The 13,575-nt window shown below is 36.0% G+C and overlaps 1 protein-coding gene across 1 annotated transcript in view; it reads right to left on the bottom strand.

The window, feature by feature from the left end:
• Positions 1 to 598: 598 nt before the first annotated feature.
• The window catches only part of Nop56 (Nop56 ribonucleoprotein), a 47,897-nt gene continuing 34,920 nt past the window's right edge, over positions 599 to 13,575 (bottom strand). Inside the window, exons 9-11 of the mRNA XM_081734481.1 lie at positions 12,018 to 12,126; positions 9,776 to 9,884; positions 599 to 706 (exon numbers count right to left, since the gene is read on the bottom strand). Coding sequence (XP_081590607.1) covers positions 9,793 to 9,884; positions 12,018 to 12,126 — 201 coding nt within the window. The 3' untranslated portion in view covers positions 599 to 706; positions 9,776 to 9,792. The remainder of the gene's footprint in view (positions 707 to 9,775; positions 9,885 to 12,017; positions 12,127 to 13,575) is intronic.

Genomic DNA, 13,575 nt, shown 5'->3' with positions numbered 1-13,575 from the left:
ATAAACTCCCTGAGTTTAGCGCCTATGAAGGCTAGGTATGTCTGCCCAGATTGCTTCTATGGACATCGATTCCCATCGACATTATTTCTGGCTTCTTAGGCAGGTCTTCAATTGCGCTATAACGTTAGGTCAGTACTGAAAATTTTGTGCTCCTACAGGAAATCAATCCCAATGCCATTCTTATTAAGGTGTCCGCTAAAACCATGCGCTTAATCAGAAGAAAAGCAGGGTGTCTACTAAAATTCCAAAATGAAATTTCGTGACTTTTTCGTGACCTTTCCTTTACCAAATCATAAAATTTCCTAACATTTTCAAGAGCAAATTTGGGTACGAATTAGGCCCATTTTTTATCCATGCGATAGAAACGTACTTTGCTTGCGATTTGGTAACGTCTAAAACCGGCCATAGACATTTTTGATGGTGAATTTTGACGTTTTATAGAACAAAATTTTCCAATCTGTACTTACATTTGTACAGTTTAAAAAAATCGTGACTTTCGTGACCGATAGACACCCTGAAAAGGAAGTATTTTGAGAACCTCATGAAAAGTAACCATGCTAAAGAACTAGTTTTGTGGATGAAAATAAAAACAACAAGATTACAGACTTCATTATATAGTTTTATTTCAGGCACTTTTAATCGTGACTTTTCTTGCAGGACATGAATGCAATTATTTTTTTACAGCATATAGTCTCGGGGAAAAAATCTGAAAAGAAAAAGGAAAGAGACTATTTTATTGCGTACACAAAATTATACGTATACAAAAACGAAACATATTCACTCCTACTTTTATTCTTATACCTTTCCACCTTTACTCAGTATGTTATTTCCACTTAGTTTTGCCTATTTGATCACCTCTTTTTGTAACCAAATCCAACTTCTCGAGGCACTGCACACGTAACCAACTTGATTCACCCTCAATCTCTCTTTAAAACATGAGGCTGAGGTAGTGAAAATGCGGATTACAAATACAGGCTGGTCCAAAAACTCATTTATCAAGATTAAATGTCAATATACCAGCTAATACTACGAAATTTTGTTATATACTCGTGACATCAAAACATTTTATTAACCGTATTTTTGATCCATTCCGCAAGATTGAAAAAATGGCATCTCCACCACTAAACAGTGGGTATTCACAATCGAAGAGTCAGGGTGTCTACTGATATTGGAAATACTTGAATTATACTGGAATTTAATTTTGATACTGGAAATACTGGAATTTTGATCCACATACTGGAAAAATAATGAAATTGGTAATTTGTCAACAATACTTTTTTGTAATTGTTTTCAGTCATAGAAACAATTTTGTATCCATTGAGATTGTAGATGTTTCCAAAGCAAGAGCTGTCTACATTTTGTAATTAGACATTTAAAGCAATGGGTGGAATGGAGGGCTGTGAGAGGAGTTGGGAGGCCCTTTAAAAATGTTCAAAAAAAATCATTGTATTAAAAAAAACCAAGGCTAACTAAATTTACTAAAAATAAAATATTCTTTTGATGGTAAAATTACAAACCTGAAATCATCAAGAGTGTGATTATTCCTAATTCATTGTATTAGGTACAGGAATTTTGCTGACAGTTATACTGTGTAATGCTACGGAAATTGTATTTTGGAAAACGCTTGGCAATATTCTGTGTCACGTTGCCTTCTCTTATTATTTATAAACGAACTAGCCACGACGTAAAACACAAGTTATATTTTTTTTTAGCATGGGTCGCCATTTCTTATAAAAAGAAGAAAAAACTTATCAAGGAACTAATTTTACTTCACGTATTCAGGTTCGTTGCTTCTAGACTTGTGCTATTATAATTTCGCTGCCACATGACACTTTATATTAAATCTGAACCTCAGTCATTGAAAAAAAATACTAGCGGTCATTCCTGAAGGACGATAAAATATCAGTTATTTAACACTTACTGTACAGGCTATACTGTACGCCGAAAATCTTACCGTAGTAAGTTTACACCTGTAATACTTTGCAGCTGTGCTGTAATACTTAAAGAATGCAGATGAGTCTTTAGTATTTTCCGATTTTTTTTATAATACTATTATTTATAAGTGCAAAAACCACATGTTAGCAGCACTATAATGATATCAATACCCGTTTGCTATTTTCACTTTGATTTTCCGTTAGTTTTTATTCATAACTTTGAAGATTAAAATTCACAAGGAATGTTGTATTTTAAATGTTCTATTTCCTTAAAAGATATACTTATCCTGTTAATGCGTTATGAGTTTTAAGGCTAATTATTAGATAAGTAACACGCTCCAATCTCTCTGCCTTAGTTGCCGCACAATTCTGGACGGTGAACAGTTTAACTTACCCTCTTTCTTTACGGAAATACTTTTCAAAGCACAGTATACAAATTATAAAACTAATTTTGACAATTGAAAAAACACTAGTTAAACAATATCAAAAACACACCAAACCAAAAGAGTAAACCATAATCAGAATTACATAAACAAATGAAAACAGACAAAAACATTATAAACAGAATGTTCAAAATATTGTAGGGGAAAAACTGAACGCTACAACTGAATATACTGGAATTTTGAAAATGAAACTCAGTAGACACCCTGAGAGTACATTCGGGGAGCCGAAAGTCCAGAATAAGTGTGATGAACATTCCAAGTGAAGTATAATGTCAAAGCTGACCCAAACAGACAATTACAAACCTTGTAAATATATTCAGAATTTCATTCTGGATGACTACTTGATGGAGGAAGGCTGTCTTGATCGAGAGGCCAAGAAAATATTGCCAAAGTCCGTGAAACCTTTGCAGAAAGTCCAACGAAGTCCACGAAGCGTGTATCTCAAGCGTGGGGATCGCAACCAGCAGTGTGTAACGCAGATTAAAGTCATATCTGTTTTTTTCTACTAAGTCTAGACCCAGCATCTAGTAACATGAACACATTGGACAGCAACTGAAATATGCTCAAACAACGCTCATACAACTCGAGGAGGAAGTGTGTGTCATCTGATTTTAGGGTGAGGCAAGTTTAGCTGAATGGTTTTGGAAACTGGAAGGACTGGCGGATATGGTGATCAGAAAATTTCCATGTTGCTTCAATTCTTTACCTAAAATGTACGCCTGTGTGATGTGCTCTGTTCACAGAATTTTGGAACCTGTGTTCTTGGAGGGCAATGTGTCATCCTACAGGTACAATCAACAGCAAAAGTATCCCCCCCCATTCAGTTGGATCCAGTACTTTTGCTGCTATCACAAACACATGGACAGATGCAACCCGATTTGCCCCTAACATTTCAACCGGCAAACGACAGATGGTAAGCCTGTAGAGCACTGAAACAGGCTTTTGCAGTGGATTTGATGCACGAACAAATTTCAGCAGTTTGAAATTAATCTTGTGTTGGGGCGTGTCGTCCAATGAGTGCTGTATATATTATTATTATAATACGTTGTGTGCATAATTTATTTCACCACATTCTGTGAATAAAACATGGTAGAAATTAACTGAAAATATCAAATTTGAACGATTGAAGGATATAAGCGTGTAAATCTTTGTTTCCATTCGGACGACTTCCCCAAAAATCAACTCAGACGAGTCTCTTCAAATTTCATTAATAACTCTATAATGGTGATTAATAGAGCTCGGAAGTTGAAGATCTAAAAATTGCCTAAAAAGGACCTATAAAAAAAACCTAAAAATAAATATCTAAAAATAGACCTAAAAAAGACGTAAAAATAAAAATTTAATTAAAATTACTGTACATATTTCGAGGATATAATGCTCAAGAAATACAAGCTTCTGGTAGGTTAACTGTCTGTCCTTCTTCCACAAACTCAAGTACAAACCAAAATAAGAAAACTTCCCTACCCTCACTCCCCCTTGCTGGAGAACATTGTTACACCTCCTTATCTGACTTGATTCTTGCAGATTTTGTCTTATCAGTCCAGTCGTTGAAGAATGTCTTATCTTTTGAATTTTCTTTACTAAAGAGGTGTTTAAGAGGTAGTAATGATTCGAGTTAATGACCACTAAATTTATTGTCGAAGGATGAAGGGCAAAAAAAGACGTTAAGACCTATTAAAAGCTTAAAAAAAGACCAATAAAAAAAAACCGCCGAAAAAGAAAAAAAAAGACAAATAAAATCCACCATTTTCTAGCCTACAATGACACAAAATGAACATATGTTAAACCTCGTCTTCGGGCACTCGTAAAAAAAAAGAGGATTTTTCCTCAACTTCCGGGCCCTAGTGATTAAATTACTTTCTACGAAAATATCTACAATGGATAGTTCAGTTTTCGGGACTATTTTGTTGATAACTGATAAACAAACATTTCCTTAAGAACTCTTAACAAATGGCATAAGCCATCTCTTATGAAAAATGCAAAAAGGGTAGTTCAATTTTGAGGATGACATTTTATCGCGCGAAGTTTCCCGAAAATGTCTTATAATTTAGTTCCTTATTTCACAAGAAAATGTTTCGTTAATAACTGCAGCATAACATGATTTTAGTGTAAGGAATAGAAGCGGGAAAGTTAGTGCTCTGCCCCGTACCTTTTATTTACTTTTATTGAAGTCGTATAAAAATCCAACTTATTGTCATTCCATTCCATTTCTTTCAATTGCAAGTTCAAAAGCTACAATCCATTAATATATTTTTCCTTTTAGAAAACAACGAAATGATGCATGATAAGGATTAAGAGTACGAATTTATATATATCCTCTACATCCAGTCATTATGAACTGGATGCTCTGAAATCCACAGTTTACTCGTCGTATTCGCAGTAAAGCATACAGAAGAAAGTAAGCTTAGCGTTGATAGAAGACAGTGGTCATTGGCATACACATCGTTGTTGTGGCTTTCCAGATTCACTGCTCTAGTCTTCATGAGTAATGGAACGGAACACAACAGAAGTTTGATTCCATCACATTTTTCCCCACAACTAGTTTGCTCCGATTGTTATAATCGTATAGTCCGGGCAATTCGAAATGCTTTTTAGACTTCGCAATTCGTGTAATCAACCCTTTCCTCCTCCATCCTTACTTTCCTTGATTTTCGAAGGTTTTAATTTTAAATAGGCTGGGTGAATACTAGATCCGCAATGGAATCAAAGCATAAGAACAAAAACTTCCACCAGATGAACATCTCACAGGGAACGATGTCCAGGCTACTCAAGGACGATCTTGTATTCAAGCCTACCGACGATCAACGGACACTTTCTGACGCCGCGTCTGAAGGAGCAAAGGAAGCGTAGAAGTAAACGCCTGCTTCAGCGGTACGCGCAAAATCAGCACAGATTCTGTTCGCCGATGAGAAGTTGTTCACTATCGAAGAGTGTTTCAACCACCAAAACGATAAGGTATATGTGTCATCAGCTCAGGAAGCCAGGGACAAAGTTCCGAAAATCTAGAGAGCCCATCATCCCGCGTCCGTTACTGTGTGGTGGGCAGTGAGCTTTGCTAGCACCACACATCTTCATTTTTGTGAGAAAGGAGTGAAAATTTGTGTCCCGAGTGTATCAAAACACTGCTGGAGCCTTTAGTGAAGGACTTGACCACCACCCTCTTCAGAACACCCATATGGAGTTCCCAGCAAGACTCGGCTCCTGCTCACAAGGCAAAATCAATCCAGGAGTGGCTGGCCCACAATGTGCCTAACTTCATATCCACTGAGGACTAGCCTTCTAGCAGTCTTGACCTTAATTCCCTGGATTACAAACTGTGCACAGTGTTTGAGGATATTGCCTGCAAGAAGCGTCATCCCACAGTTGTCAGTTTGAAGCGCTCTTTACTGCCTGCAGTGGCGTCAATTCCACTGGAGACAATGTGTGCTGTCATAGACGAGTTGCTCGCCAGACTCGAGCATGTGTGTGTGCTAACGGCTGACATTTTGAAATATGATTGATGCAAACTGTTGTCAGACCATGTATACTTCACATACTACATGCATATTAAATTCTCTTTTCTCTTATTGCTTGTGTTGAGTGTTTCCTTGTAACAGTATTTATAGATTTGTTCTTTTAAACGTGATGTACATAATCCTAGTAATGACATAAGACATTCCTAAAAATCACACAGGCTTTACTTATAATCATCCCAGAATTAGGCAGGAAAACTGAGTGAGCTACAATTTCTATGCGTGCACTCCTTTCACTTGCTGTGTATATTTAAGTTGTTATTCTTGGACTGATCTTTCATAACGTGTCTGATGAAGGCGATTGGTGCTTTGGGCAGTTTTGTTTTATTAATACTGTGGAATATTCTCAAAGCTATAGTGAACAAGCTTCAGATATTATATATAAACAGTCTGACAATTTCTTACATAATCTCCAAGTATCTCTCTAACATAGATCACCTTAACCATTTTTTCCATATTTAGTTCAATTGCCTTCAACTCTACGGCAGTTTGTAAGGAAATAGATGCATTTTGTAATATTGTACAAATCATAGCTTCTATATTTGCATCGTCCTCACTTCAGCTATCTTCAGTGTTTAATTAAGATGATTTCATAACATCATAAATATGCAGTATTCCCAAAAATGTTTTGATCTCTTCTGCGCCTAATATCCTTCTCCTTGGTTCAAGCATGTGTTTTTCTTAAGCGTATCTAAATATTTGTGTACTTTACTCTCTGGTCTCTCAGTCTATTACATCGTCTGTAAATTACCAGAAATCTCTCTAGAGCTGTTTTCGTATTTTACGATATCTGTTTTACAATAGATTACTCTGTTACTAAATTGTTCTGCATCTGGTATTTGTTGTTTGAACGAAAACGTGCCATATTTTCCTTTATTGATTTGAGGTAGTAGATCGAGAGGGAGTTGTCTTCAAAACACTTTCCGAGGCAGGATTGTCTTAATTTTCCGACGTGCTACATCCAGATCACTTTCTGCGCTTTGTAGTGCTGGAACCGTTATCACTATTTCCCAAGAGATCATTACCTGATAAAAAAGAAGTCTTCCCCTATACTTTTATTATCTGAAGCTTTCTGTATGCCTATATCGGTAAACAAACAATTTAAGAAGTCGATGTAAAATAAGAGTAGGCGCGCGTGGGGTAAACATTTTTCATATGCAATAGTAATCTTTACAACCAGTTCTAACTAGGGAACACATGTACGAAAAAAAAAAAAAAAAAAAAAAGTTGCGTAGCAAGGATTCCATTTAAAAATTTTAGGTTCTAGTCGGCTCAAAAAGTAACCTGTCGCTGATTGAGTTGATTTTTTAGTTAGCGTCCCGTTCAGCAGCGAGGCTATATGAGACGTGGACCTACTGATTAACGTGAAATCCGAACCACATGAGCTCCCGCCGGGAATCGAACCCGGGCCTCCCACGCCAAAGACGCGTACGCTAACCGCTTAGCCACGAGCTCAAGTAACCTGTCGCATAGTAGCGACATGTGTTAGTACCCGGCACAAAAAATCGCGCGCAATGGTTGAAGTGAATGATTATGAAATAACTGGTAGAATGAGAATGTGGGAAGAAACGGGAGAACCCCAAAGAAACTCACGCACCACAAACTCACACGACTTGCGATACAATCTGAAATCCCTTGTAGGCACTGTATCACTGAGCCAGCATGTTTTCAGTATAGTGCCTGTACGATGTACAGCATCAGAATTTGTTTTTTAAAATACATATCAATAAAATGTTTATACGATAATTTTGCCCTTTGTACGAGGGTTGTTCCGAAAGTTCGTGGCCTGAGATCAATATGCGGAATCAATAGGGGGGTTTCCTTAAGTTACTGAATGTGGTATTTTTCACTTTCTGATCTGCGATCCGTGCTAAACTTCTTTCCGCGTAAATTCTTCTTAAGTGTTGGAAAAATAAATAACAGGGGAAATTTCAAACGTTTCCTGGATATTTTTCCATATATTTCCTGGTCTTCATAAAATTCAGTCTTTCGTATTAATGGTATATCATTCTCACCCGCCATTATAATACACACCGCAGATCGATTTTTATAGTGGTGGACAAATAGCGTGTGCGTAGGTTTTCTCAGGGTTCTCCTGTTTCCTCCTACTTTCTTCATTCCACCATTCATACATTTCTCATCACCGTTCCCTTTACCCTAGCCGGCATAATCATGGGAGATAAAACTTCAAGATTTATTTCATTTCGATTTTTAAAGCGAACAAACACACAATAATTCAGCTTTGGCTTTACTTACATTAACAAAGCCTGCTACAGGCTATCTTCACGTGCGATAAGCAGACCTGCTTACATAGAATCGGCACAGTGTTGCCAGTCAACTAACTTTCAAAAAACATCCCTGGAGCTGAACGTTTCGTAAATAATCTTTTGAGGAAAACTTTTGGTACTAAACCAGGTACCCAAACGAGTGAATAAAACAATTATACAATGTGGAATTTCACAACTGCTACCGAACACCGAATAAGTACACTGAGATGTCGAAGACAGGTTGGAGAGTTATAATCAATTTTGAATTTGTATTTATAATGTTGCAAAATAATAAAAATAACGATTAGCAACTTAGCAACAAATGATAACTAAGGGTAACAACTGACAGCATATCAATACTGCATCTTGTTCACTAAATTATTTGAAGAACGGTTTCTTCTATAAGCATTTGTATTCCACCATAGTGTTGGGAAGTGACCTTAAAATATATGGGTAACTGGACAATAAGTCCGTACCCTATGATAAGGAAGCTGGAAAACGTTTTACGGAGTTGATAACTGCTCCTGGGTAATATCGTTATACAGACTTACCAGTTCACTAAATAAAGGCAGTTCAAGATTATATATGTCTTTAATTATACTAAAGGTTTGATATGTGAATCTAATACTTAACATATACATTCAAAAAGTAATGTAAATTCTGATATAGAAAAATATAGCACAGATGTCCAAGCTCGAGAGCCGGAGTGAGCACGAGGCTCATTGTGAATAGAGAGAGCTTGAAGGAGTAAGAGTCTGAGCTAGCGCGAGCCTCAGAGTGGAAAGCGAGAGCCCGAGTGAGCCCCGGTTGCAAAAAAGCCATTTCCATGATATGGAAGTTTATAATACTACAAATTTTCAAAATTAAGAGTCTTCATCCCAGCGAAATTAAAATACCGCTAATTTTACAGTAATTATGTGCTATCTTCAAATAGATAAAAGATAATCGAAATGTGGAACAAGTGCGCCCTAGACAATATTATTTTACATGAGAAACCGTTATCACGACTCATTTATCTGCTTTCGATTTCGAGCCATTTTGAAAATCGGCATTTATTTTCGTGTTTCTAAACAGCTGAAAACGGAAAGCCACTAGGTGACTTGTGATAACGGTTTCTCATGTAAAATAATATTGTCTAGGGCGCACTTGTTCCACATTTCGATTATCTTTTATCTATTTGAAGATAGCACATAATTACTGTAAAATCAGCGGTATTTTAATTTCGCCGGGATGAAGACTTAATATGAGTTCACAATGTTTGTAAATATATGTTAAAAAAAAAAAAAAAAAATCTGTCTCTCCACGACTCTTAGATGGTTGCCACGCACTTGTATTTTATCTACTGAACGAAGTTCAATACGTTGACTGAAATATTAGCTTTTGAATTAATTTTCTTCAATTTATTACATGAACTCAAAGTTAAAACTATGAAGGTGATCACACTACTGCGCTGATCATTTAAGTACGGTTTAAGCTTTACTCTAAAGTCAATTCTACATTTTATAATAACATCTTTAAAAATCAGTAAAATTATATAAGAAAAACAATATTTAATATTGATTTGTCAGAGATCTAGTTGAAATCTATCTTATTAAGTACAACTAAACTTTTAAACTTACTTAAAAAAATCAACAACTCAATCATCATCATCATGCTTTTTCTTCTTCTTCTTCTTCTTTTTCTTCTTCTTGGGAGGTTCTTCCACTTCTCCATCTACTTCATTAACGTCTTAAAAAAAAAGAAAAAGAAACAATTAGTTACAAGAGCATTCGATATCTATTATGTTACATATTAATACTTCGTAGGTCTAATGTTAGGAAGTAAAGGGATTGCCATTAAACAAACAAACAAACAAACAAACAAACAAACAAACAAAAAAAAGACTGTACAAACTAAAACAAAAATATACTTCAAATTAGTTAACTGTAGAAATTTCATCCGCTTTCTCCTGTTTAAGTTCGCAGGTGTCCCTTGTTAGAAAATCTGTTTTGAATTGCAATATATATAAAGTTGTTCAATTAAAGAAGTTTTAGTAACAATTGTATCGAAGTTTGGCACTGTATTATTGGGGAAACTGTAAAGAAAGGTTATTAATAAAAGTTTTTTTTCCGTCAGTTTTTCCGATGTTTTACTTCAGTTAATTTCAAAGCTAGAATGAAGAATATACTGATCGAAATAATTATATTTTAAGCAGATTTCGGCTATCCAATAGCTTGTTCTATTTGAAATTCAAATTACTTAAAAAAAAAAAAAAAAAAAAAAAAAAAAAAAAAATTTATGCATTAAATTCTTACGTATAACAGGTCAATCCAGTCAAGAAGTATAGGTGCTGGTATACAACAAAGTGCCTGAATAGTGTTCAGCCATTATAAGTTTAAAATGAGATGCATATATATCTGATATAAAATCTAATTGTACGTGAAGATTCCACGTTTGAGCTTGAGCTTTCGCGTTTTACGTCCTCATGGAACACCAAGGTTATGACGCGCAAGACTCTCTATTAACATGAGTTTTGAAACACGAGCGGGGCTTAAATCTGCTGCAATTAGTAGTTTCTGTGTACAAACAATGTCATATGCTCCTGTTTGTAAACATCACCACATGTATTTACGTCGAAGTACTACACACCAGGTGGGATTACTATAAGTAGCAGGACAATGAACTATCGGCATCTCCTGCAAGTCACAGGACAGCAGCAGTGCCCCCGCCGCTCTGGGAGGCCTGTATATTGGACAGCAAACAGCGGACCGGCACCAGTTTTCTGGTCTCCCTACTCTTGCTTGCCTGGAGCACTAGGAGCCTATCCTCAAAGCCTCCAGTCTGCTTCTTCGAGACTCTTGGTTATTCCTTTTCTCCTGGCTTAGCCTGCTTTGGAGCTCTGTCACTTTTCTCCCCCCTCACTGCTTGATTCGGAGCATTGGGGTTTCCTACGTCACTCAGCTTAGCCTGCTTCGGGGCTCTGTACAGATCCTGTCGACGACCGCACGGTCAAGAACTACCTAATTTCTACCTTACAAATTAGAGAACGTATTTTATAGTATTTTCTGTAAATACTGTTATAGAGGATTTTATTAAAAAAAAAAAAAAAAGTATTGGGAGTCGATTCCGAATTCTGTTTTTATTAATCTAGCTCTACCAAGAAGTTTTACAATATTTTAGTATGTTCCGTTTCCCACCGCACAATCTCACCTCTAAAAATGCCGTATTACAGAGCCACGCCACGAGTCTCGGCTAAGGTCTCACGTAGCGAAACTGTTACCAACACTTTCATTTTTGTTCGCATGTCCTTGGGTTCGATTCTGTATGGGGCGCATGTAAGTCCTACGTTACACTTTAGTCAAAACGTATTGGTAAAATAAGAAAAACAAATTAAATTGCTCAGTTTTTCTTATTTTCAATTCCAGGTATGCCGGCTAGGTTAAAGAAGGTGATTATGAGAATCAATGAAATGGTGGAATGAAGAAAGTGAGAGGAAATGGGAAAACCCACGCACACGGTGTTTGTTCACCACAAAACCCATTTGACGTTGAGGTGGGATAGAACCAGGAATCCCCACATTAGAAGCACCGCAGCCCCCAAAGAAGATCAACATCGCTAAAATGAAGAGAGCAGAAGATGCAAAACTAGTCGATGTTGTTTAATAAACTTATCCATATGTGCATCCGAGAGTTTTCTGGCATACACATTTAGTTCATTTAATTAAGTATAGAATTCTCGGAAAACAAGAAATTAAATACAGTTCTACTCTTTCAAAATTGGAATTCCCTTTTTACACTATTCATTTTCTTGTCTAACTCAACAAATCATCAAGGGAACAAATACATTAAGACGTAAAAAATATTTAAAACAAAATGAACTTACCATTCGTTAATGATGAATTAACAAAAGAATTTTCAAACACAGCAGAATCATTCTCCATTTGACTTCTCTTCCTTTTCTTAGTCTTGTTCCTTTGCCTTTCCAGTTTCTCCTAATAATGAAAAAAAAAAAAAAAAAAAGTTATCAATGTCATTTTCATATTCCATTAATATTTATAATCCTGCTTCCAACTCCAATTCTTACAAATAGTAAGTACCATGAATGTCACTCTTAGGGGTATATGTGTTTGTGTGTGTCACTGTATTTAACAGTGCATCGTTTTCATATACCATAAATAAATAAATTAAATGATCTACTCCAGTAGCCTAAAAATAACTGCATTCGACTGGCAACAAATGATGTACTTTTTAACGCCATAAAAATTTGTTTTTCCTCAAAAACTACGCATGAGAATATACCATCAAGCATGTCATTTTGTTCAGTTTCATGTGATCTATCAACAGCGGCGGATCTAGAATGTAAAAACTAGGAGGGAAGGCCGCCAGAACCCAGACTATGATAGGTATAGTAGCCTCAGTCTAAAGACAGCCACTTGCTCACAAAGGGATGCCGTCCCCGTGTGCGGTTTCTTTTCATACTGTCTTGTTTGGTTTCTCTCAGGCAATAAACAACCCAAACTGTTGCCAAATCTTTGTCAACGATCCTTTTTCTTTGACACAACTCCTTCCCTTACACACACACACAAACACTGCTAGATACATGGATGGAAGAGAAAGAGAGTAAGAGAGAAAAGGGGACGAGGGAAAGGAAGGCACTGCGTATAGCAACGTTTAGTTTTATCTACTTCCGAAGAGGTCACCAACTTCATGACGACTTCTTTGTAATAAATTCAAAGTCTCCCGACTGGCTATCGTCCAGGTGCGCCTTCTATATATCACGAGTTTATAATTTTAATTTGAAATCCGTTTGCAGGAACTTGGAATACCTGTTTCAAAAAGTTTCCAATAAAGAAATAAAAACCAACGCTTACTATAAACTTTTGAAAATAATAAATAATACTTCAGTTATTTTTGTCACTCAAAAAAATTGGGACCTAGGCCACCGGCCCCGAGCTAGATCCCCACTATCTATCGACTGATATATGTTTTATCTTTGGGCAATATTACAGATAAAAATTAAAGTTACAGAGTTCATCATAAATTTGGCTTATACCTCATTACTCCTCATGTATGCTGTCGTGTTCCTGGTGTTATAATAATAAGCTTGAACAGTATACAATTCAGTATTAGCTTCATCTTAACAGATGGGGTGGTTATTGTACAGGACGTTATCGTCAATCTTTGGGTTCACAAAAAACATTTATTTTTTATTGAAAGCTACTCATCAGGATTTATACTCACCCATGTCATTTTGATTAGCTCAATGAGATCTCTCGAGATATATATATATATATATATATATATATATATATATATATATATATATATATATATATATATATATATAATTTTTAGATATTATTTTAACCCGTTAAACGCTAATATACAACAATAACATGTATTTACTCTGTTAATTTTAGCTACTATTTAGGGCAAAAGTG

This window comes from Thermobia domestica, chromosome 12 (assembly GCF_964235325.1).
Source record: "Thermobia domestica chromosome 12, izTheDome1.hap1.1, whole genome shotgun sequence".
NCBI lineage: Eukaryota > Metazoa > Arthropoda > Insecta > Zygentoma > Lepismatidae > Thermobia > Thermobia domestica.
The sequence above is the reverse complement of the archived record's forward strand: the minus strand, read 5'-3'. Positions and strand labels throughout refer to the sequence as shown.